At 43.1% G+C, this 27,040-nt stretch overlaps 1 protein-coding gene across 1 annotated transcript in view; it reads right to left on the bottom strand.

The window, feature by feature from the left end:
• Nucleotides 1–8,391: 8,391 nt before the first annotated feature.
• Nucleotides 8,392–27,040, bottom strand: part of KCNJ8 (potassium inwardly rectifying channel subfamily J member 8) — a 40,069-nt gene continuing 21,420 nt past the window's right edge. Inside the window, exon 3 of the mRNA XM_086920464.1 lies at nt 8,392–10,638. Within this exon, the coding sequence (XP_086776590.1) occupies nt 9,741–10,638 (898 nt within the window). The 3' untranslated portion in view covers nt 8,392–9,740. The remainder of the gene's footprint in view (nt 10,639–27,040) is intronic.

Below are 27,040 nucleotides of genomic sequence, written 5' to 3'. Positions count from 1 at the left end.
TTCGATTCGACAATCTGCTGGTTTAATTATGGACAATACGCTAGTTGTTATGGTTCCACATGCAGTGGATACCTTGTTGAATCGGACGAAGACACAGCACTTGACTAGTGCTCGGTTGTCAGGGTATGAGCTTACCTTGTTAGCGAGCCATGTGCACATCAAGAGGTGCAATACCCTAAATCCGGCTACGTTGTTCCCGATTTCGCTTGAGATAGACGAAAATAGCGAAGAGCAACACGATTGTTTCTTGAGAACAGAAGAAGAGACGAAAGGGAGGATAGATTTAAGAGATACTCCTCTTCCTGATTGTAATGACGCTTTGTGGGTTGACGGCTCGTGTTTTAAATTACCAAATGGCGATACCACTGCAGCATATGCCGTGACGACTTTACATACAGTTGTCGAAGATGCACGTATCCCACACAATTCTGCTCAAGCGGCGGAATTAATTGCACTTACGAGAGCATGTATGTTGGCGAAAGGGAAAAGAGTGAATGTGTATACTGATAGTCGGTATGCTTTTGGAGTGGCTCATAGCTTTGGACGATTGTGGCGTGAACGTGGACTTTTGACATCGCATGGGACAAAAATCCAGCATCGGCAGCTGGTGAATGAACTTCTTGAATCTCTTACACTACCTTTGCAAATAGCGATTGTGAAATGCAGTGCCCATAGAAAGATTACGGGTGATGTTGGTCGTGGTAATGCGTTTGCGGATGAAGTTGCAAAAGAAACTGCTAGGAATGTGACGAGTCGAATGTATGTTGTGGGTCCAGCGAGATGGGTTCCAGAGAAGAGTATGTGTGAAGACACTATTGAGAGCGTGAAGATTATCCAGAGTGAGGCCACAGAGAAAGAGTTGGATGAATGGAGAGAGAGTAAGGGTAGGTTAGATTCGAGTGTTTGTTGGACTGATTTGTCCGAATATCAGAGATGGTTGCTGCCACACGCGTATGTGCTTCCAGTTGTTACAATGGCGTATGGATTGGCACATATTAGTGTGACAGGGATTTGCAAGTTGTTGGCTCCGGTTTGGCAGAATGTAGGAATACCCAGATGTGCAGAGAATTTGGTCAAGAATTGTATGGTGTGTTTGATGCATAATCCTGGCAAGGGAACTCCAACACCAGCTGGTCATTTTGGCCTCCTACGTATCCGTTCGAGGCTTTGCAGCTAGATTTTATCCATATGGAAAGATGCAACAACTTAAAGTATGTGTTAGTGGTTGTTTGCTCTTTTTCTAGATGGGTAGAAGCTTACCCCCTCAAGGACAACACTGCTTTGTCCACCGCGAAAGCTTTGATCAAAGAGTTTTTTCCGAGGTTCGGTTTGCCGAGAATCATTTGGAGTGATAACGGAAGTGACTTTGTGGGTCAAGTGATGAAGAGAGTGTGTGATGGTCTTGGAATTAAGCAGAAATTCCACGTTGCAAATCATCCCCAATCAGCTGGTTTAGTCGAGTGCTATAATGGCACTCTTAAACTTAAGTTGGCCAAAATTCAGGAGAGCACTGGTTTACAATGGCCAGATGCACTTTTGTCCACCCGAATGACTGCATTCACGAATGGGTTTGAGTCCATATGAGGTTGTGTTTGGTCGCCCGGCGAATATTTGGGGCGTACCAAGACCAACGAGGTTTAGTGACCTCGAATACCCTGTTTTGCTTGATTATTTGCGTGAATTGACAACTAAAATGAGTGTTTTACGCCAACAGGTACACGATTCTCTTCCACAAGCTACAGAAGATCCAGGCCACGCCATAGAACCTGGCTTCATTAGGAATTTCCAGCGTACGAAGAACGATCAGCCCCGCTGGACTGGACCTTTCCAGGTCCTACTTTCTACGAGATCTGCGGTGCGAGTATGTGGAAAACGCCACTGGATCCACGGCTCCCACACGAAGAAAGCACCCTTACCTTTGCCTTATGATAAGTGGGTTCAGGATGGTCTTGCAGACTCTGAAACTGAGACAATCCCGAAATTTGTAACGTTCAGTGATGCTCGTTTGATTGGGACTAGCTCAGAACTGGAGAGTGATCGTCTTTTGCAAGCATCAATACCTCCTGCAGATCGATTGGACACTACTGAGCCTCATCTTTTGTTTGCTGATCAAGAATTACCTGGAAGAGACAGATACAATTTGAGAACGAGAACTAAGGACAAATAAAAAAATAATAAAGTTGATTTTTTTACTGTTTGCAGGTTAACTCTCCACCAAGGATCTACGTATTTTTGTTTTTCTGAACTGCCATCCGGTTCTTGCTGCTATGGTCGCGGTTGCTACCAGTCTTGGGAGTGTAAGTCTGATACACTAGGTCTTGGGTTCTGTTGGTCCGAGGCAGTCTTCCTGGGTGCAGCAGAGGCACTCTCAAGCAGAATCAACCAACCACCGCGGGCAGCACCCTTAGTTTAGGATAGATTTGTTTGAGTTGGAGAGACCTGTGCAGACATTGACTATTAGAAAACGCATTTGCAAAATAATGTCGAAGAAATGTTTTTTGATACCATGCATACTTTTGCTACTGAGTTTCGTAATTTTCATAGTTGGTTATGTAGCATTTGTTTTAAAAATGACGTCTAATTCCACTGTGCAACCTACACCTTCACCTACTATTTCCTCTCATTCTTTCCACCCTTTGCTTGAATATGAGGTGGTCAGACGTAGGGAATTCTCTGATAATTCCTTCATACAGCTTTTGCACCAGCATCAGTTAGTGATCAATACAACGAACTGCTGGATCTGTGGTTTGATGCCTCATACAACCGATAAAGGAATTCCTTATTTGGTCTTGCCCTTTAGTTTGAATGGTTCGATTCGAGCTTACAGAACCATGTTCATATATGCCCACAGTGTTGACCCCTTCAGGTCACCGAGAGATAATCCGAAGAATAGTCCTATAGCTAGAGGCATAGTCGACATGATTAAAGGGACAAATGCAGTAGAGACTATTCCGAAAGATGAGAGGCAACCGTATAGTGGTTGGAACGTTACTGGATATGGAGTAAGTCTGAGTATTAACCAGTGTGCGAAAAGTCATCTACTGATCTGTATAGTGCCCCATAAAGGCTACTATTGTCTGCAGGGAAACAGTAAGAGTCCGTTTGCGCTGAGACTTACGTTTTTCCGTCTCAGTCTTCCCCAGCGTTCTTAGTTGCTAAGGGTACCTACTTTGTTTGCTATGACAAAGCGTATACATGGTTGCCCTCTGACTTCTCGGGCACATGTTTTGTTTCCTTTCTGTTACCCCCCACTTTTACAGCTGCAGCAGATTATCACAAGACGAGAATTGCTAGAGGTGTCTTTAGCCAAGAAGACACTGCAGGACAAGAATTGGGTGATTTCTTCAAGGGTTTTCTGCCGTTCTGGGGACCTATGGCTAACAATAGGAATATTCATCAGCTTACGAGAGTGGTTGAGTCCACCATAGTTGAGACCGCCGGTGCCCTTGGTAACTTGACTGCTGAGCTCCAGTCGGATAGACTTATGACACTTCAGAATAGAGTTGCCCTAGACGTTATTCTAGCAGATCGAGGTGGAGTTTGTAGATTGATTCAATCGAGCTGCTGTGTTTTTATTCCAGACAATGCTCCGTCAGTCCTCCAGGCCATTTCCAAATTGCACAAAATCTCCGATTCTGTCTATCTGGACAAAGGGGATTGGTCTTTGATGGGATGGTTATGGGGATTGATATCCACTTGGGGTTGGAAGATTTTGATGGTTATTGGTATGGTCTTAGCGATTCTGTTCATGTTTTGTCTCTGTGTACAGTGTGCTCCGGCTATTTGTGGCCTTTGTGCTACTTTGTGCGTACGGAAACCTGCCCGGAGAGAGATGCATAGTAATAAGATTATGCTACAGCAGCATATCGATGACTTGATGAATATAGATCCAGATTCAGATTAAAATGGGTCTGGGTTTATTGCCTATGATAGGGCAAAAGGAGGGTCTGTGGTTTCGTGGTCCCGAATTGGGTTCGATAGTTCCGAAACCCGATTTATAAAGATTGTCGGAAATGGACGATCTTGGTGTCAGCAGACCGCAAATGGCGAGTGTTACGTGTCTGAGTGTTTTCGTATGAATCGATATAGGAGAACACTCTGCATTTGAGGATTTAGTTTGAACCCTCGGGTTCCATTTTGTATGTGGCAGCCATCTTGTATGGTTGCCCTAACATAGGCCCTATGACTATGGCCGAACGAATCCTTGACACGTACGCCTTAGCTGACTTCTGGATGACCTGGCCGAACTGACTCCTCGCCTGGGGCGAATCCCGCTGAGCCAGTTCCTTGTTCAGCAGCTGCACTGATAAAGATCAAAGAACAGGACGTGGTCCGATTTTATGGCCCACCATGCCCACTCCTCTATCTCCTTTCCATCTGTTTCTGCCTTTCCTTTACGACATGTTCATCGATCTGGGTTGAAGGTTTTATGATGGGTTTGTCCGGCCTGATCGAACAGGAAACTTAGCATATGTGCGATCGTTTTGGTGGGCTGGACAACGGAAAGTCGGATTAACTTTGACTGTCGTGATTCGCTACTTTTTGAAATGCTACTTGTTCATTGGTCAGTTTTGAATGCACCAAATGTAAATTGTGATGTTGCCAGAGGCATCATTTTCCGCATAAAAGACCGAGTTTTGTTCATTGATGTGGTGCAGTCTCTGTCGAACTACCCGTGTGTACTTGGTAGACCTCTGTCCCTGGTTGCAACCAATAAACTTTGGTCTTTGATGTCATCGAGAAGTATCCCGTGTCTCTGTTTGCCAAGACAGGGGAATCCGGGGTCTTTGGGTGTTGCCCTGACACCGCTGGGTTATTGTAATAGTATCGGTTCCGAGAAAACCCAGTACCTTGGGGAGGCGCTTGCGTCATCTTTTTTGTCATAAGTCTGATACTGCTTTTCTCGTTTCAGGTTCTGTAGCTGGTCCCCGTGTGGCAGAGTTATCCATCTGGATTGTTGGGCATTCCTTTATTGAATGGGCTCATGTTCAAGTTTGTCAAAGTTATTTTAGTTCTTCCTTAGGTTTTAATGATCGTTTGATTAAGGTAACTGGAAAGGTAAAGGTGGGATGCTGTGGAGGGAGTTGATTCCTGCCCTGAATTCCTGGTTGGTTGAGGGTCAGTGTCCCGATGTTTTGTTAATACATTTGGGCGAGAATGATCTATGTGGGGTAAAGGGTGTGGTTTTATTGAGGGCCATTAAGCGAGATCTTACGCTTTTGAAGGAACAATGGTCAGGATGTTATGTGTTATGGACAGAACTGGTTCCACGCAGGGTTTGGCGGGGGGCTATCAAGCCTAAGGCAATTGATAGGGCAGGCAAGAAGATTAATTTGGAGGTGTTCAGATTTTGTAGAGGTTTGGGTTTTAGTAGGGTGCTTCATAGTGACATCCGATTTGATGCAGTATAATTCTTTCGGGGTGATGGTGTGCATTTATCGAAGATAGGCATGGAGTTGTATCTTTTGAAGCTCAGAGAGGTTATTTCGCGTTGTCTCAAGGTTCGGGAATTTGCTGTTTAAACTTTAGTTAGTGTTTCCGTTACTTTGCTATTGTGGGGGCAGAAAGAGGGAGGGTAGTATTCCCCCCCCCCCACTTTCTGGGTGGCGGGGGTCAATGGTGTTTTTGCCAGGATTGGCAGGATTTTGTGGTTTGTTTGTTAGGTTGGGTCATGGTCAGGGTGACTTGGGCAGGATAAGCTGTTGGGGTGATTTATGTGGTTGAGGGAACATCGGTTGAGGTACAAGCCGTGGAGTTTTTGGATATTGGTTTCTGGGGATTTGTTAAAGTTTAAATGATTATATAAGAATTTGCATTGTTGGTATTATGTATTTTTGTAATGTATGGGTGGGGGTGGGGTCAATGACATTTTAGGGGTGGGGGAGGGGAATGGGGGTTGAGGCATTGTTATTTAGTGAGGCATAGTTTTGTAAGGCGTTTTGCTGAGGGTTTATAATTGTTAATGTGCACCTGTTTCAATAAAGCGGCCTTTTTCACACAAAGAACGGTTTGTGGTCTGCTTCCCCCCACCCCTCCATCCCAAAGGGGGCTTGGGGGAGGCTGCCGACCGCAGGCAGGTCCCCTCCCGGGGTAGTTTGGGAGGGGGGGGGGATTGGTATGGGCAGTCCATTGGGCGTTTTTTTATATTTTGGGCTGCTTCCTAGTAGCGCCCAATTTTCTTACTATAAGGGTCCCCTGACTCCTCCCCCGGCCACCATTTTAGTCTTCTGTGGGACTGGTGGCCGGGGCTATAGGTTTTTTGTCCCTCCCTCCCTCCCCCCCTATTAATTTTGTTTTTTCTGGTTTGTGTTTGGGTAATAATTTTATTTGGTGGTTTGTTGGAACAGGTGCTCATTGGGTTTTGGTCTGTTTGTATTGTCACTTGGAACAGGTGCTGGTGCGGGGGTCAATGGTGTTTTTGCCAGAATTGGCAGGATTTTGTTGTTTGTTAGGTTGGGTCATGGTCAGGGTGATTTGAGCAGGATAAGCTGTTGGGGTGATTTATGTGGGTGGGGGAACAACATTGGTTGAGGTACAAGCCGGGGAGTTTTTGGATATTGGTTTCTGGGGATTTGTTAAAGTTTAAATGATTATATAAGAATTTGCATTGTTGGTATTATGCATTTTTGTAATGTATGGGTGGGGTGGGGTCAATGACGTTTTAGTTGTGGGGGAGGGCAATGGGGGTTGAGGAATTGTTATTTAGTGAGGCGTAGTTTTGTAAGGTGTTTTGCCAAGGGTTTATAATTGCTAATGTGCACCTGTTTCAATAAAGCAGCCTTTTTCACACAAAGAACGGTTTGTGGTCTGCTTCCCCCCCCACCCCTCCCTCCCAATGCTCAATGCATTATAAAACTGATCCATCCTGGTGGCTGCCCTCGGGCAGTGTGTAGATAGGGCTCAGAGGAAGTTCTAAGCAAAAGCACGCCATCACGAACTATGTGCATGTGGACACGCCACCACAGCCAAAGCTGAATGCACGCGCATGGAGATGTACAAAAATGACTGCTCACACCATTCAGAAAAGTAAACATGCACGCATACGGACAAAATTAAAGTAAAGAAAGATGTTGTCGGGCTGTCCACATGCGTGTGCTTTTTTTGTCCGTACAGGTGCGTGTTTATCTTTGTGAATGGCGAGAGCAGCCATCTTTGTACATCTGCACGTGCGTGCATTTAGCTTTGGCAGAATCAATTGCAACAGTTCCTCTCCATGGCGAAAGCAGCGTTCAGTGCAAGGTCAGCGCATGCGCTGCTTTCGCCTGGCGAGACCTAAGAGCATACAAACGCTCTATTGCAAAAAAAGTAGAAAAATTAGAAAATAAGCAAAAACAAACAAAAGACAAAAGAGAGGGTTGATTAAGAAGATCATTGACGTCATAGAGAAGCAAACATGTGTCAGGATGGTTGCCATCATTTAGTGATTGTTATTTGTACAGAACATTGGCTTATGTGGACGAATGCATTTTCTCAGAGACTCACAATGGGGAAACCCCTTTGAGACATAAGGCCCGATTACGATGGCGGGCAGACCGCAACCGATCAAATGCCGGATGCGATCCGTCCGACATTGTGATCTTCCCGCCACATTATGATGCGGCGGGTGCGGTGGGTGGAGGCATTGGGTGGCTGCACTGACTGCAGCGCTTCCGATGTGCTCAAGGAGCCTGTCGGAAAGCACCATAATACTCTAATGACGGTGGAGCCAGGCTCGGCTCCGCTGTCAGGATTATAAAAACAGTTTCTGACAGTCCTTTCATGTCGGTCTTTCTGACATGGGAAGGCTGTTGGAAAGTGTTTTTGGGGGCCCCTAGCAGGGCCACCTTTTCCCCTGGCCCTCTGCTATGCGATCACCTAGGGTGCCCCCCTAATCATCCATCCACCGTTTGGCAGGCACCATAAAGTGCCTGCCACACGGTGCAGGGATGTTTCCAAACATGCAGTTTACAAGTGAAGATTACGCTGTGGGCCTTTTTTTCTGCCCACCATGCAAGCTTTCGTCATAAAGTGCATGTTTGTGACCGAGTTCGGAACCACCAACCTAAGATCAGGCGGTTCCAGAGCCCCCGACCTCGTAAACAGGCCCATCATGTCCAATATGAAGAACTGCAAAACATGTTGTACTAGGTTTGCATTTCCTTTGGACAACATAATCTGTTTCAAACTCTATGTAAACAAAATGTTAGTGCAAATTGCCTGCTGTCTCTCATTTCCTTCACAAAATCCCAGGACTAGGTCAGAAGACATCACTTTTACCCGTGCAATGTTTTCCAGACAAAGCTGTTAAATGTTTGCTGGAAAAATGCATTGCATGTTGTGTTTTTTCAACTCCAAATGTGCATTTTTGAAAATCAGGTGCTGCAGAACTTAAAATGGAGAGATAACAGTGTACTTGTTAAATGTCACACATGGTGGTATTAGTATTTATTATCTGTGGTATAACATCAGAGTACTTCCTGCCTGAGGATAGTAAATAGAAACAATAGCTTACTTATAGGGCTAATTGCTTTCAGCCTCTGTGGTTGTTTATCTCCAGCAAAAGCAAAACTAACCATTCGTTTTAATTTTTGACAAGAAATATGTCATTCAAAAAAGGTAGGCACTCATTGCAGGCACTGAATGTACAGGCTCTTTATAGCTGCTAAACAAGCCATACGTTTTTGACACCTTCTTTCAATGCTACCCAAACGCTTTGCAGATTTATATTCACAGTTCCCTAAGTAAGCCAACAGAGCCAGGGCACTGGCAGCTATGCCATAGGAGCCCGGTTGTGAACACTAATACTTAGTGTAAATTTACAAGCCTCTGGTGTACTTTCTGTAGTAACCTAATAAGGGTGAAAGGCTACCGTATGAATACTTTAATTGCATTGACACTGCCACAGTCCTACAGAAGTGGAGTTCTGTCCTGAAATTATATCAACTCCCCGATTATCAACTTCAGTACTTATTTGATCGACTTCTAAAATATAAAGTGCCAAATTTCCAATTTCTGCATTCACAGTGATGAAACACAGATCTTCTATACTCCTTTCCTTACTGATACCTTTCTTACACTGCATCATGAGCCTTATTTTGTGTGACTTTATTGTAGCTTTCCTCTTTTCAAATTATATTTAAAAATGTTTTAGTTAAAACTCTCTGGCATTAGTGCTCAAATCTCCAGAACTTTCCAAATTTCTTCAACTTTCCTGAACTTTCACTGGAAATCCATAGGGTATGATTTGCACATAAAATCCGAAAATTTTAGCGAAGGCCCATAAAAAGATCAGAATCGCTCTAAGTTTCTCCAATGACTTCTGCCAACATTATGTTTCACACATAGAAAAAGGACTGAAGCATAAAGTTCACTTAGGAGATTTTTTCGTCCTGATGGCTTTACATAACTGTGGACGCTCATCCATTAATTGTGAAAGACAAAACAAAATAATGCACACTATTTACATATCTTAAAGACTTTCAATTAATTCCAAATTGAGCAGCTTTCCTTTTCTTATTAATAAATCATTAACATGTTCGTCATTGCAGAGTATATCTCTGTGAAATAAACTTCCCTGCGTCATTAATATTATCGTCTCTAGTGAAAACGTGATCAAATTTGTTATTCCTATTGTTGTTCACAAGGATTTCCTCTGAAGTAATGTGGAAAATAAATATTTTCAGCAGTTTAGCATTTTTCAGTTTCATAAAAAGTTTCATAAGTTTAGTTTGTAGTTCTGAGCAAAAAATGCTTTTTATTGTCTATGTGTCGGTATTCTGACTTCCATCTGGTGTTATAAATTGCACCTTGGGTACTAGGAGGGAGGAGTTGTTCCTCCTCATGGAGTTGTTGCGCCTCATGGAATTATTCCTCCTCATAGAGTTTCGCTTTCTCAGTGAGTTCTGGTGAGACAGTTCACTCTTCTGCAGGGTTTGGATGAGTATTGAGGGTTTTTCGTCCAGCTCCCTGGCGCTGCAGCGCGGCGCTGCCACTTTGACTGTGTTCCCAAATTTCGAGTAGTCTACTGAGTATATCCCTTCTTCTTCTGTTACAATTGGCACAAATCTGTGGCCCCACCGAATTTCCTCTGTAATGTATGAGGTTCTTGCTTGAGTTGTGATACCTGTGGTTTCCACCACCCCTTCGAGTATGACTATAATTTCTAAGTCCTGGTTGATGAGGTCAGAAGCTGAAATCTCATACAAAGGGCTGCGCTTGTCTATGACATGGCAGATGATCAGTGGGGCCACCAGGAAGATATTGTTGCTTTCAATGGGATTCTCCACCGGGATGTCTACCTGGTGAGTGGGGATGACCTCTCCCTCAGGTGTGGTGGTTTTCCTCACTGCCTGAATGCGCACTGAAGCGCTAATGATCATGCTCTTCCGCAGATCTCCAACCCGGAACATGAAACAAAGCCTGCCGTTTCGCACGGCAATGACCGCGTGCCGGCTGAAGATCAGCGTTTCCGCCCGTCTGTGGGATTGCGCTGTTTTCATGAAGATGCAGCCCAACATGACCGCATTGATGATTAAACCCACAATGTTCTGCACAATTAAGACAGTGATTGCGAAAGGACATTCCTCAGTCATCATTCTCCCTCCAAAGCCAATGGTCACTTGAACTTCGATGGAAAAAAGAAAAGCTGAGGTGAACGACCTGAGAGAAAAAGCAGAAGGAATCTCATTAAAAGCATGTTACAAGCTAAATAAAGCATATGAAAAGCATGTTTCGTTAAACAGACATAAAAAACAAGATTAAATAGTAGCGCTTAGTTATGCCCCCTCTTATTAATCATAATTAGCATTCTTTTTGGACATAAATGTACGGTTTTTCTGAACTGTTTCTTCGATGAAACTAGACAGCCTTGTTCAATTAACTTCGAAATGTCACACATTCCTGTGAAAATGTTTTAAACTATTATTTTTAGTAGGGCAGACCAGTATTTTTTTCAGGATGTAGTATCATAAAGCATTCGTAATTGCAAAAGGACCAAGTTACACTTTTCAGAAATATTAAACAACAAACCATACAGAAGAGATGTGTTACTTTTTTTCAAAACTTGACTAATCAGGAGACAAGAAGAAGCATTACATATCCCAGCCAAAAGCAAACATGCACCTAACCAGTGGGAGGAAATGCTGAGGTTTTTCTACACGATGCATAATTTACCGACCATAAAAACATTCCATATGCAAGACAAGTCAACAACAATACTGGAAAGACTCCTTATCATCTCTTTAGGCAAATGTGCAAAATTATTTGATGAGACAAGGAATACCTATAAAATATGCATTCCAACACTACAGGCCGACGTGCTCTCCCTTCAGCCCTGTGGGTGTGACTGGTGCGCATGCTGCCAGCCGGGTCATTTCCGATTCCGTCAGGCTTCCAATGAGAATAGAGGGGCAGATTTATGAGTTCTGGCGCATCTCTGCAAATCAGCAGGGATGTGCCAGAACTGATGCGTCACGCAATTCCCTCGTTGCGGCACCACAGATGCGCCGCATTTACAATGCGGTGCACCATGGTGCAAGGAAGGGCAGATGCGTGACGCATCTTGTGGTGTACGGGCGGCGCATTGCTGGAGTAGCGTCGCAAGTGCGACGCAACTCCTGCAATGTACAGAGGCCACCCATACATAACGTGGTGCGCCACTCCTTACGCCTGCTTCAAGCAGGCGTAAGGATTTGACGCAGCAGCGTCGTAAAACTGACTCAGTGAAATCTTGTAGATTTCACTGCGTCAGTTTTACGGGGCTTTCCTACGAGGGAACGCCCACCCTGCGACAGAACGCCCACATGAAACCTGACGCAAGTTCCATGTGGCGCAGGGCTTTACAACGTGACGCATCTGCCTAGATGCGTCACGTTGTAAATAGGCCGCAGGGATACACCACGTTTCCGTGCCGTTGCGTCATGCAACGGCGGCGTAAACTTAGAGCAAGTCCGACATAAATCTGCCCCAAAGTAGTTCATTGTTGAAAGAATTACCGCAGGTCATAATCGAACCCAATAGTTTACCGTCCATTTCTTCTTTCAAGGTACGTAATAGCCACCAATGAACTTACATGTCATAAATCATACATCAAAAGTTTCTTCTCTACACCAGTCCAAGACTTTGAAGATATAAAACAATCTTGCCTTCATGTCGTAGTCCTTGACCCCATGAACCATTTCGAAATCTTGAAGAACATAGAACAAGGGCTAGGCAACTATCATCGCACCCCAGATCTACCACACCTTAGAAAATGTGGAATGCTTTGAACGAGACAGCATCCAGAGTATGGGTAAGATCACAAACTGCCTAATGAGGGTTGTTCAAACATGATAGTTGCTACAAGAACAGCAAAGCATGGCAGAGGGTACCACAGAGAGTAGGATAGACAGAAAGATCGAAATGGGAGACCAAGAGAATTTCATAATAGCAGATTCTGGGTCTCATATTCTATTCTTTATTCTTTTTTTGCAAACCACAGGCATGCAATTTGCAGATTGACATTTCGCATTGCAAGCTGTGCATTTAGGGTGTCTCAAAATGGCTTGTGTTCCACTGTGATCGGATGTAAATGCAGAGATGGAGGCTTTCAAGGAACAGTAAACCGCCATCCCTGCATTTACTTTCACTGTAGTAAACAGAGTTTTAATAGCAGACCAATCCCATTAGGGGACATGAATTTCTTTAAAAAAAAAAAGGTTTCTTATATGGGAACGCTTCGAGGGGAGCCGGCAGTTGTTCCCCTGGCCACAGTCTGCCTCTAGAGGCCACCAAAGCAAATCCCAATGGGGCACATATCCCACAGAAACAGCAACTGCAATTATAAATCAAGCATGATAAACTGTGCTCTATGACCAAATGTTTAGCAAAGACAACTATTATACCATGCATGTGCCTAGTGTGTGCTACAATACGCACACATAAAAATTGGTCTTACATCAGAGTAGCTGGCATACCTTTGCTCTAGTTTTCATATATAATAACAATGTAAGCAGTGTGCATAAATTAGAGGGAGGTGTACCGATCAGTGCAATGTTGATAGCGTAAGAATTGTTGCTGTTGGAAATGGTCCTCTTAGAAAGGTCACCTCAAACTTTTTGCCTTCCTCCTCCTCTTTTTCTGACTCTTTTGTTGACTTTAGGAATCTGAGCACTTTAGCACTGCTAACCAGTGCTAAAGTGCATGTGCTCTCCTCTCTAAATGCACAATTGGGTTACACCTATTTGAAATATTTTTATTTATTTGTAAGTCACTTGTCAAGTGGTGTATTATATACCCAGTGCCTGTAAATTAATTGCTTCTATGTTTCGAACCCTCCAGCATTTATGGGTTCTCCTCAGAACTGGTGAATACTCGGGTCCACTTTCAATGTGAAACTTCCAGCTGTAAAGGGGGAATTCAATTTCTCACGTTAAAATGCATTGATTTGGTCTTTGATACTCGATCAAACACGCGTTTTAAATGCTGGGAAGGAAATTCTTCGCAGTATGGGTTTAGGTTTTTATTTAAAATCATTACAGTAAAAAAAAAACAAAGCTGAAATTGAAGCCCATCCCCCCCCTTTCTCGCCCACCCCTGCCGCCCCCCTCCCCTGCCGAACTGCAAGTCTTTAGAGCCCTGTTTCCGACAGTCAAATCCTGTGTTGCAAAGTCCCTTTTGCCGTTAAGTTATGTTATGTTATGTTAGGTTATGTTATGTTATGTTATTCGTAATTTGTATAGCGCACGGGCACCCAGAGGTTTCATGGCGCTAGAGAAAAGGAAAGATGGTGAGCAGTATCCTAACCGTGTGCTTGTTTGAATAACCAGGTCTTCAGTGCACCCCTGAATTGCATTAAATTGGTGCAGCTCCAAAGTGAAAGGGGAAGCGAGTTCCAGATCTTTGGGGCCAAATAAGCAAATCGGCATCCACCGAGGCGTTTCTTTTTAAAGAGGGGCAAGGTGAGGAGGGACAGGTGGGCAGAGCGGAGATTATGAGTCGGTTCGTGTTTGTTTATGAGATGGTTTTTAAACTTGGGGCTTTTTCCATGAAGAGCCTTGAAGGTCAGGCAGCCTACCTTGAAGGTTACCCGTTGGGCTATAGGTAGCCAATGAAGGGTGGCTAGCAGTGGTTTCTCCGAGCTCCTGCCATTGCATTTAAATGTTAGTCTGGCCGCTTGATTTTGTACAATCTGCAACCGATTGGAAAGAGCCAAGGGGATGCCCAAATAGATGGGGTTGGAGAAGTCAAGGCGGGAAAGGACCAAGGCAATTACCACCTGGATGAGCGCGGAGTGCGTGAGCAGATGAGCAATTTTCTTGATCTTCCGTAGCTGGAAGAAGCATGAGGAGATCACAGTTCCCACCTGACTTTTTAATGATAGATCGGTGTTAAGGGTGATCCCAAGACTTTTTACTGATGGAGAGGGAGACGGTGGAGATCCCATAGAGGGCGGCCAAAAATGAGGGCCCCAGCTGGTTGCACTTTTACCCGGGAGTACCAGCTCGGTCTGTCTGGGATTGAGTTTTAGATGGTTCGTCTCCATCCACCTTTGGATGTGCAACATAGTGGCCTGAAATTCTTCAACGGAGTCTGAGTAATTTAGTGGGAATATAAGCTGCAGATCGTCCGCATAGTTGTATATAGTAACCTTCCTGTTTTTTAACGAGTGCAGCAGCGGTTTGAGGTACAGATTGAACAGGAGGGGGGACAGCGATGAGCCCTACGGAACGCCGCAGGTGGTGGGGAGTTTGGGCGCCGTAAAGTTCTCAATCTTGACAGCCTGGAAACGGTCATTCAAAAAGGACTTGACCCAACCAAGAGCCGTGCCTCGCAGGCCGGCCTGTTCGACACGGTGTAATAGGATGGTATGATCCACCGTGACGAACGCTGCCGACAAGTCCAGGAGCACCAAGGCCTGATGTATGCCCTTGTCGGCATTAGACCTCATAGTGTCCAGGACCGCTAGGATCACCGACTCGGTAGAGTGCGACTGGTGAAAGCCGGCTTGATTGGGCTCTAGAAAGTCGGATGTCTCTATGAAGCTCGAGATGCAGCTAGCCACATGGGCTTCTAAGATCTTTGCACCGAAAGGGAGAAGCAATATGGGTCAGTAGTTTGAGAGGTTGGAAGGGTCGGCGCCGGGTTTTTCAATTAATGGGACCAACGCGGCGTTTTTGAACGAATTAGGGACTATTCCCCGTGATAGGGACTCGTTCAAGTCCGGGAACTTAACTGTGCTTCGACAATGGTTCAATCGGGCTGGCTCTTTATTACCCATAAATTGTTACTGAAGCACCTTGTTTGCCTGTTATCAGTCTCTGTGTTTTACATGCTTATGGTAAAGCGCTAGCGTCTAAGGCCAGTCTAATATGGTGGGTAAATTTTGCTGCTCTTGCAAGGAAGTGGGTTATTGTTTCAGAGAAGCACCAATCTGATGCCTCCCTGCATGATCTGATGCCAAGGTCTCTTAAGATGGGGCGGAGCATACTTTGTCGCTCACTGGTTAGTTTGGAGCAGCAACATAGTGAGTGGAGCCGGGATTCCTTTTGGCAGTTGCATAGGCGGCAAAAGGTAGCACAATCTGCACGTGCCCATTCTGGTTTGAAGTCTGCTGTTCTTAGGGCCACTAGACTCATAAAAATGATTTTCCTGCGGGCCTGGGCCCCTAGTGCTTCACTTAGGTACGGTTGAGCTTTCCCCATAATGTAAGATTCATTCAATGCCTCGTTGAGGGTGTTATGGCGAAGTGCGATTAGATCCAGTTCGTACGAAATGGAGCGGACCTGCCGTCTCATGATGTTTGACCAGGTCTTGTGCGGGATGTCTGTTAGGTGCAGGCTTTGTGGTTTAATGTTGAGGTTCTCTATTGCTGTGCCCAGCTTGATGTAACAGGGGGAGTCCTCTTCTCTAAAGATTGTTACCAAGTGATGTTTTAGAGAGTCATGGGGTGCTTTCAGGACTCTGATATAATACTTACTTAGGTCCTCCTGGAGGGCCAGTTCAGGTCTGCTGAGCCCTAATTCCAGCCGTAGCCTGATGTTCCTTGCATACCTGGGTATTTGCAGCACGATTTTATTGGCTTTGACCTGCGCTGCTGATAGGAATTTGTCTAAATCTCCTGGGAATGCCAGATGACCATCGCTGATGGCCGGGATTAGTTTTGCCTTCAGGACCTTCAGCATGGGCTCCGCTGTGGGGCTGGTCAAGCATTGGCTCAGGCGTTTCATTGATAGGATTACACTCTTGGTTTTGGCAATTAAATGTTTTGTATGAGTTGCCAATGGTGCACTCTCATGTAGTCAAACCCCAAGATAATTATAGGCTGTGGTGGTGTCAATTTGGAGATCTCCCAAGGACCAGCGGGCATGTTTTTTGTGAGGATATCTGCCGAATACCATTATCTTTATTTTGCTTTGGTTAACAGTCAAGTGATTTTTCTCATTGTACTTCCCCGGCTCTTTTAGTGCTCTTTGGAGGCCCACATTTGTGTGATCCATCACTACAGTGTCGTCTGCGTACTGAAGAATTGCCAGTCTTGTATAACCCAGTTTGGGTGGAACTAGATTTGCCTCTTTCAAAGCTCCCCCCATATCGGCCTTATAAAGATTAAATAATAGGGGGGCCAGAGCGCAGCCCTGCTTCAGTCCGTTGTTGGTTTCTATTCTTGCAGATAACGCTGTGGGGCTTATCTTGACTTGTACCCAGGTCCCCTCATAAAGGGATGTAATGGTTTTCAGTAGCTTTGATGGAACTCCCCAGCCTGACAGTTTTCCCCAGAGTTTGCCTGTATCCACTCTATCAAAAGCTGTGCTGTAGTCGATAAAGCAGCAAAACAGTGGCAGATGCCTGTCTTTCACCGCTCTTTTTGAGAGATAGGCCAGGGTCATGATGTTATCTGTGGTTGCACTGTTAGCCCTGAAGCCGGTCTGATAGAATGGTAGTATTTCGTTGTTATTAGCCCAGTCCTCTAATTATCTCAATAGTAATTTGGCATAGGCTTTGGCTTCAACGTCCAACAGTGCCACAAACCTGTAGTTGGCGGGGTTGGAGTGGTCACCTTTTTTGTGAATAGGAGTCACCTTTCTTGTGAAAGGTTCGCAGGAACTTTCACTTAATTTCAGAATGCCAATTAGCTCTGCAGTCACTTCCGAAATTAAGTGCAAAATTAAATTGACTGGAAGTTTCACGTTGAAAGTAGACACAAGTATTCAGCAGTTCTGAATCCTGAGGAGAAGAGTGAATGGTTGAGGGTTCAAAACGCTTTGACAAGTTCTAACAAATAATGAGTGCATTCAAAAGACTTGTTGCTGGTTTTCAGGGAATACATTGATCGATTAATGGCATTGATATACCCTTGGTGATAGCCAGCTTGGCACTGTTTAGTTCTTTGCCCAATTATTGAGATCTTGAATGGATGGCTAAAAGATATTTTAGTTGATTCCAGAACTGGGGTTCATTTGAGTTTTTGATGTCAACAATGAGTTTTTATTAAATCTGTCTAAGTGGTTTGATTTTGTTCTGTCATGATGCTTTGTTGGTGAGATATATATCAAGAAAGTATGTTCATTATATGTTATCTTTCTTCTGTTTACAACCATTTGTCTGAATGAATAAGTGTTTTGTTGACAAAGAAGAAAATAAATGATCACAGTAATTGAATTGTGTGATTATGTAGGTAATTAAGATTGTTTAAAAGTACAGTCAGTATTAGCACATGTTTGTTTAAAAGTTTTCAGTGGCCTAGCCTTGCTGCCTATTCAATTTGCCCAACCCCTTTTGTTTTTGAATCACTTTTAGAAAACAGACATATCTCTGCTCTTACTGCTCTGTGTGCCTTGCAGCCCATCTCCAATGCACGGTATACAGTCAAAATATCGAGCCAAAAATGTTGAATTGCAGTAATATCGAATTCAAAATATAGAATGGACAAAATATCGAATGGACAGAATATAGTCAACAAAAATATCGAATTTGAGGTAAGTAAGTTAATATCGATTTACATAAATATAGAAAGTCAAAATATCGAAGTATATAATATAGGTATTAAATATATCGAATTTTTAATAATATCAAATTTTTTAAAGTTTTTTATGTTAGTATATGTGTGAAAAGTGTATATTTATTTTGTAATTTATTTTAAGTAATTAATTTTATGGTACTTCATTTTTGCGTAATTTAATTCTGTAGCGGGTTGTGGGTTTATAGGGGGATAGGGTGGGAAGTAATTTAATTATAATTAATTAAATATTTTAATTTATTTATTGGTATTTATCGTGAATTAATTGTTCATTAATTTTTAATTGGTAATTAATTAAATTATAATTGGTAATTAATTTGTATTCATTGATTAATTGATCATTATTTTAATTTTATTAATTTATTTTCTGTAGCAGGTTGTGGGTTTATAGGGAGGGAAGTAATTTAATTATAATTAATTAAATGTTTTAATTTATTTATTGGTATTTATCTTGAATTCATTGTTAATTAATTTATAATTAGTAATTAATTAAATTATATTTGGTAATTCATTTTTAATAATTGATTAATTGATAATTATGTTAATTTTATTAATTTATTTTCTGTAGCGGGTTGTGAGTTTATAGGGGAATAGGGTGGGAAGTAATTTAATTGTAATTAATTACATTTGTGTAATATATTTATTGGTATTTATTTTGAATTAATTGTTAATTATTTTTCAATTGCTAATTAATTAATTGGTATTTGGTAAATCATTTGTATTAATAGGTAATGATTTTTAATAATTAATTTTTATTTGTATGTTTAATTGATTCATCATTATATTATATTAATTTGGTAATTATTTTTAATTAATTTTTAATTGGTATTAATTTTTTTTTAATTAATATGTGAAGTATTTACTTTCCCTACTGTTGCACTCACTGGAGTGGGAATAGTAATTTTTACCCCTACGCTATCCCACGCTTTCCCTACTGTTGCACTCTCTGGAGTGGGAATAGTAATTTTTACCTCTACGCTAGCCAACGCTTTCCCTAATGTTGCACTCTCTGGAGTGGGAATAGTAATTTTTATCCCTACGCTATCCAACGCTTTCCCTAGTGTTGCAGTCACTGGATTGGGAATAGTAATTTTTGCCCCTATGCTATCCAACGCTTTCCCTACTGTTGCACTCACTGGAGTGGGAATAGTGATTTTTACCCCTACGCTATCCAACGCTTTCTCTACTGTTGCACTCTCTGGAGTGGGAATAGTAATTTTTACCCCTACACTATCCAACGCTTTCCCTACTGTTGCACTCACTGGAGTGGTAATAGTAATTTTTGCCCCTACGCTACCCAACGCTTTACCTACTGTTGCACTCTCTGGAGTGGAAATAGTAATTTTTACTCCTACGCTATCCAATGCTTTCCCTACTGTTGCACTCACTGGAGTGGGAATAGTAATTTTTACCCCTACGCTATCCAACGCTTTCCCTACTGTTGCACTCTCTGGAGTTGGAATAGTAATATTTACCCTTACGCTATCCAACACTTTCCCTACTGTTGCACTCACTGGAGTGGGAATAGTAATTTTTACCCCTACCCTATCCTACGGTAAAGATATTGTATATTTTTTTCTTAATATTATATTAATATAAATATATATGTTTTAAAAAATAAAATTGATTTTTTTTATAACTTAAATTAATTATTTAATAATTTTAAGGTTATTTAAGTATTTTTAAGTATATTTTAGTTAATTATTTTTAATATTTTATTAATTTTAAATTATTTTAAAGATTTTTTTTGAAAAATCGATATTTTGACTAACTATATTTTTTAAACGATATTTTTGATTCGATATTTTTGTACTTACCTGTTTGTAGATAGGAATTCGATATTTTTGTATTCGATATTTTAACTTCGATATTTGTGTAATTCTATATTATTGTTATCGATATTATGTCAGTGATCCCCAATGCACATCTAGTGTGGGAGACAGTTATACTTTGTGCATTCCCTGTAGACAGCCACAAACACAGGACGGGTGGGTGTGACAGAGAACTCATCTGCATTCATCTGCATTCTGATAGCTCTTTGTGGGCTGGAAGAGAGAGGGAAGCTGACACTTACACCTGAATAGGCAGTGTCCTGTTTCCCACACAAGGGGCTGATTGCCCCCTACTGATAGTCTGGAACCAGGGCTGGGAAGAAAGGAGACATGTGCACTTCCAGGGCCAGCTTTGAAGTCACCCCCACTTCAAAGGCATTACTGAGTATAAGTACTGGGGCTCTGACCCTACCAAGACAGTACACTGCTGGACCTATGACAAACTCTGCCAGGTGTAAAGACTGCTGTGATACAAGGATTGCCCCTCTGCTTGACTGCTGCTCTAGAATAACCGGTTTTCTGCTTTGCTGTGCTGCTGTGCTGCTTACTGATCTCTGCCCTGCAGAGGACAAGGACTGGCCCAGCTCACTTGACCTCAGAGTGACTCCAAGGGTTTCATGGGAACAGTCCAGACCGTAATGCCAAGCCGGGTTCTCCCTGGACTGGAAACAAGCATCCTGGGACCGGTTTGTGGGTATTACCCTTCATCAGCCAGGCTAGCTTGCATCCAGTGGCACAGTGAGCAAGGGACCCATGTCTGGGCATACCCATCCCACTTAGGGTAAAAAATGCTACGCAACCAAATGATGGACGGAATGCAGAATAAATCATACATTCACCCCCAGTCAAGAGATCAGGGGTAAACCCATTGTTCTTTTGCTCATCATGCCACCCCAGTTTAGACCCAGCCATATGCAAATCAGTCTTGATCCTGTGCCTCATGGGAACAATCTAGACCGAACTGCCAAGCCAGGTTCTCCCTGGACCGGAAACAAGCATCCTGGGACTGGTTTCTGGGTATTACCCTTTATCAGCCAGGCTAGCTTGCATCCAGTGGCACAGTGAGCAAGGGACCCACGTCTGGCCGTACCCATTCCACTTAGGGTGAAAAGTACCATGCAAACAAATGATGGAGGAAATGCTGAATTAATCATGCATTCATCCCCAGCCGTATGCAAATCAGTCTTGACCCTGTGCCTCATGAGAATAGTGCAGACCGAACTGCCAAGCCATGTCTTCCCTGGACCGGAAACAAGCATCCTGGGACCAGTTCAGTTTAATACCCAGAAATCGCTCCCCGGATGCTTGTTTATGGTTCAGGGAGGACCTGGCTTGGCAGTTGGGTCAATTTGCATATGGCTTGGTCTAAACTGGGGTGGCATGGTGAGCAAAAGAACGATGGATTTAAATCAGATCTTATGACTGGGGGTGAATGTATGATTTATTCAGCATTCCGTCCATAATTTGTTTGTGTAGCACTTCATCTTGGTCAGTCTAAACTTTGAATTTGGTCCAGCGCAACCTCAAGTAATGCCTAAACACTGTTTGCTTCTAAGCACTGCTTTTTATTTATTCTTTAAAAATTCATAACCTCGGTTCTACTTATTGGATTTTTGTCATTTTGGTCTTGTTCTACTCATAAAAATATAATCTAGTTTTCTTACCCAGTGGGGAGTATTTTTGTGGTGTTTTCATTGTGGTACTGTGTGTACTTGTTGCACAAATACTTTACACATTGCCTTTTTAGATTAGTAGAGACTGGCAGGAAATGAGGGTGGAGGAGGAGGGGATAGTAGGAGGGATGGGGGAAAATATTAAAAGAAATACTACGTACCATTTCTATCGGATGGGTTTCCCCTCCACTTCAATCTCCGGCTAGTCCCAGATCAAGGAAGCACACAGGCTCGCCATAGCCAATCACAACGCTGCAATGCAGCATTGTGTTTGGTCTGAGCACCATGGATCAGTGCTCAGATGGGGACGGGGGCCTGGGCATGATACCCACTAGGTTGTGTAATGCGCTCCCGGTGGGGAACATGCAAATTATGCATGACTGCTTGGCCGGACCAAGACAGCCGGCCAAGCAGTAATGCACATTTGGGGTGTGCAAACCACTCCGCTCCCTGTGCCTCCAGCCCCTGCCCTACCCTAACCTAACCCCGACCTTGCAAGAAATAAAATTATAATACCTATGTTATTATCATTTTATTTTTCCTGCTCAAAGAGCAGTGGGGAAACGCTCCTCCACCTTAGCGGAGGAGCCTCCCCTGCTTTAGATAAGCCTGACTGCTCTATACAAAGCTACCAGAGGGCGAGCACAGATTGTCTTATAATGTGTATCTAGCTTACTCTGACTAGAGTGTTGGTTCTTGTTTGTACAGGGTGCATACTCTGACAACCAGAAGCCCAATTTTTAACAGTTGCCATATGTATTTAAAACACCTGCAGTGAAGAAGGGAGCATATACAAAAATTAAAATCAGCATTTAATCAAATCAAAGGTCAAAATATGCTATGGTTTGCATGTATGTGGTTTGCATGAAAGTACCAAGGACTAGCAGAAAAACAACTCACTATCCTACATTGGCTTCATTGGTAGAACACAGCTAGGGACAGGGACGAGTCAAGATCTGAATACATGCCCAACTTCGGGATCAAAACTGGAGTCAGGAAAAGCTGTGTACTGCACCTATTTTATTCAATTTGTTTGCAAACGTTGTTGGAAAATTGCTTCTTTATCTAATCCACGATGTACCAGTAATGAGAGAAGAGGAAATACCACTAATGCTATTCACTGATGATGCTGTGCTCATGGCATGAACTGAGTTGGAAATGTATCGCTTATGAAGAGGGTATGAAACATCTGCAGTGCAAGCATCCTATCATTTTCATCACTACAACTAAAGTCATGATCCTGAATTCAAAAGAGAACCTGAAGTCAGTATGGCAAATTTATGGTGCTCCCTGAAGTGCGTCAACTGCTCGGATTAACCGGTAAAACGCTCTGAGATAAACTGTCCTGGTAGAACAAGTTGCAAAGCGTGAGTTTGCTATCAGCCAGGATATAAGTGCTGTTCTATGCTTTTTTAACAAATGTGGCAGAAGGGTATTGGAGCCTGCTCTCCAAGCTTTCAGAATGAAAGTTTTGACCGCTGGTACATATGGGGCTGACCTATAGGGATTTAGGGAAGCGTGAGAGCTGCAAAAAATTCATAACTCTTTTCCTTGGCACTTACTGGGCCTGGCACGCCAATGGAGGGACGAAGGGCAAAGCTCAGCCAACACATCATCGAAGCTGTGGTCTCCATAAAACCAGTTTTGTATTGTGTCTGGGTATGGACAAACCTGGTGCTGAAAATCTATTTAAAAGCATTTCTTGTATGACCTGGTGTTGACTGGTGTTAGAGTGTACTCCTACAACACTTAAACTGCAAGAAATGGAGCACAGGTAAAAACTAGAGGCTCTTCACACCGAAAAGAACTGTCCCCAGTCTCCTCGAGAATGTGAGTGGACTTCATCGAGGCCAATGTGGGAAATGCCTTCGACTACCTACAAAACGTTCCAGGATATAGAGCCCAGACTTCACCATGTAGAGCTCTTCACATCAACATTGACCACCCCATGTTTCTCACCGATGTGAAATTCTGATAGTTGACTAACTCTTTGTGCACTGCCAATGCGAAGCTCTAATCGAGACATGGGACTTCAGCAACCCACTGTCTCCAAATTCTACTTGCATCCAGGCTACCAACTATCTAATTAACAAATGCTTCTTGCATGAATCTGGATTAAGTTAGAAGGGAAAATTTCCACTCGGAGAAACCTGGTCCCTGTACCTGACCAGCACTTTATTGCAGTCGGCCCTACCTGTTTAATGCAACCAGATAACCATGATTGTCACTTTGTGTTTTTTGTCACTACTTCTACTGAGAATTTTAAAGAATCATATCTCTGGTTCTACTGACTAGATTTTTCTGGTTTTGGTGTCATTTTATACATTGAAATGTTCTCTGTTTTACTAAAATGGTAAGAGATGTTTCTTGCATTGTGTTATCCCTTTACTACTCTTTAAGAGCTATATAAATACGTTACATATTGTCTCCAAGTTAAGCCCGACTTCTCTGGGGCCAAGCTCCTGGAGAGTTAAGCATAAGTTATTTAGTGACTTTTGTGGTCACTCTGCCAAGAATTGTAATCAATATTTGAGGTGAGTTATCGCCCCTCACCCCCATCAACTAATAACCACTTGTCTGACACTTCTTCACTCACAGGCTAGCACCAAGCATAAATGTGGCAACTTTGGGTACCTTCTTCGGAACATAACTGGCCCTTTGAAACACAGAATAAGGACTGCACTTTCTGTTGAGACCTGTGAGAAGAGCCCAAGGGACTCGACCTGCTCCCACTTGTACCTAGGACTGAGAAGTGGACTCCAAGGGTCAGTCTGCTGGCCTCCTGTTAAGCTACAGGGACACAAAAGCTACAAGAAGTCCACCTTCCTGACAGAACTCAGCTGACCCATTTCAAATTGACCTGCCCGGTAAGCTTCTGATGGCTTCTTTTGGAATGAGTCCTAAACCCAAGGTGGTGCTGCCCAGGTCCTGGCTCCTTCTCTGGTGTTAAGAGTGTACTCCTCCTGTCCCCAACTGCACACACTTTTGCTTGGGGAAATGATGTAGGCCAGGGTCAAAGTTGGATCACCAGTCGGCCTCCACTTGCTGGCTTGCCTCACTGAAGGTGACCCGACTTCCAGAAATGTTTCGAAGACTAAACATAGAAGGCATCACTAGGACGGAAGTCAAGCAACATCAGAGTGATTTTGAGTACTTCTTGGGCGTGGAATTTGGACCTTGCCTGCACTGAGCTTTCCCGCCGTTATCTATGACAGCTCCTGAACCCCATGCTTCAGCAATATGTTGTTATCAAGTGCCGCTCTGGATCCAGCTTGTCCCGCCTGCTCTGTTTGCCAACCCGCCAGGCTCTGCAGGAGTGAAGAATTACCCAGTGCACTACCCCCACCGCGGACACCCCACACCCGACTAAATAATCAGGGTGACGGGCGACCCCGATGCAGGGAGAAGGTGGGGGAACAAAAACAGGGAGTGAAGACCTCAGAGGTTTCTCAGGTGCTGCAGTTTACTTTGTTGTCTATCACCCAATCAGCACTCGACAGACCACAGCCGTGACCTTAAAACAAGAAGGGACAACAAGATGTTACTCTGGGAACACACAACATGCTAATATTATACTACCGGCATAATTAAGTGCACATAAGAACTCACAGAACCCCTGGCTTCCCCAGTCATGTGGAGAAAGATGCTCTTGATATGATGAGGAATAAGTTCTCCTGATGATAGACTCCACTTGTCCTGAGTGAGTTGAGGAGTATTCAATAAGCAACTAACAGGGGTGGGGGAAAGGGAACTGCAATAATACAGAAATACAGTTTCTTTTCTCTCGTAGAACAAAACACACCTTCTAGGTAGACCCAAAAAGAAAAGAGGGAGGGGGGAGAAAAAAGGCTCTGAAATAACTCACAAGGAAATGTGAGGAACAGATTTTAAAAAAACCCAGCACAAAACAATGAAAGGAGCACTGAAAAAACGGCCGATCTTCAGCTCCTTCGTGATTCCGCCCAAACAAACAAAGCAAGGCGGATAGGCTACGATAATCCAGGAAGTCCAAGTCAGGAAACGTGGAGACACACAGCCGCGTCTTTCCGTTTTCTTTTTCTTCTCCGAGAGTCCGAACTAATGACTCCTCTTGAGCTGGAATCCGGGGAGAAAGAATCCAAATAGGTACACAACAGCCCTACGGGCAAGAATCCACCAACAAGGTGCAAGGACATCAAAAACAGGAACCGGAAGTCCCGAGGCAAGGGACCGTAAAAGAAACCAAGCGCTGACATCCTGGTGGTAGGTCTTTTTATGGAAACCTAAGGGACTGCCTACAAATTCCCATTTGCACTCAATCATGCAGGCAATCATACGGGAAAAATGAAGGGGAGGGAAAAGGAAGGCACCCAAGCCCTATTTCTCCTATATCCCAAGACCGTCAACGCCCGCTGCCAACAATTTTTTCTCCATTAAAGTTTTTAAGTCTAAAGGTAACTCGAACAGGGACCAACCTGGTCCTCATATCCGATCCCCACTCTATCCTAGTCAGCCCCAAACCTTACCCCTGTCCCGGTCTTGCATGACTGGTTGCCAGTAGTTGGCGCTTTGAGCTTTTTGGCACTAATATTATTTAAAATCTTTTTTGTTGTTTTGGTGTCATTTTGTTCTTTAAATATTCTCTATTATTTACAAAATTGGAGTCGGGTTATAATGTGTTGTGTTTTTGACTTTGTAAGTGTTTTGGTACTTAGAAGTGTTTTAGACATTTTCTTAAATTGAGCTATTCTGCTCTGTGCCATAGCTACCAGAGATTGAGCTCCAGTTTAAATTACTGAAACCTGCAGTGGACCCAACAAAAATAGCACTCATTATTACTTGTGGTGGAATACAATCCACACCAACTATTGTTCCACTTTCTGCACTAAATTTCAGCTGGCAAAAAGGCAGTTTTTCCATCCATTCTTCAAGAAGCACAGGCAATGCCACTATCCTATCGGATGGACTCCGGCGCCATTTTTATGTTGGTTGACTCCTATATTTTTCTGGCTTCAAGCTTAACTAGCTGTTGTCCTTTTCAACATCTACATTTTTAAATGTGTATACTTATTCGATTTAAACTTTTTTTAAAGCTATGGGTCAATTGACTACAGGTGACTCTGGCACCCTAACGCACTCTTGACGGAATAAACTCCCCCTGAGTATGCAGTTTTAATGTAACCAATGAAGTATCTTTTGTGGAATGTCTTATTTGTATGGCTTTTCAGCTGAAACAATAAACTTCATTATTTGTTAAAGTTATGCTAAATTATATTCAAAATACTACTGATTATACTCTTATAGAACATCAGCTGATTTGCAGAGATGAACAGCAAAGATCCACAACTCCCTAAGCACAACTCTGTAAACATAAACAAGCGCACACATACACTACCAGTCCTAACCAACTTACTGCTCACACTTTATTACCACCAAACACACTCAGTCTCCCTGATCCTGTTCTCTTACTCCACTGACCGGCTTATGATTTGAGGAAGCAAGTCATGTTTTAAATGTAATGACAAAACATCATCGTGATATAAAGTCTCCTCGGACAAAAGTTCTTATTTTACTTTGAGATG

Source organism: Lissotriton vulgaris, chromosome 1_1 (genome assembly GCF_964263255.1).
Source record: "Lissotriton vulgaris chromosome 1_1, aLisVul1.2, whole genome shotgun sequence".
NCBI lineage: Eukaryota > Metazoa > Chordata > Amphibia > Caudata > Salamandridae > Lissotriton > Lissotriton vulgaris.
This window is presented reverse-complemented; position numbering and strand designations above follow the sequence as displayed.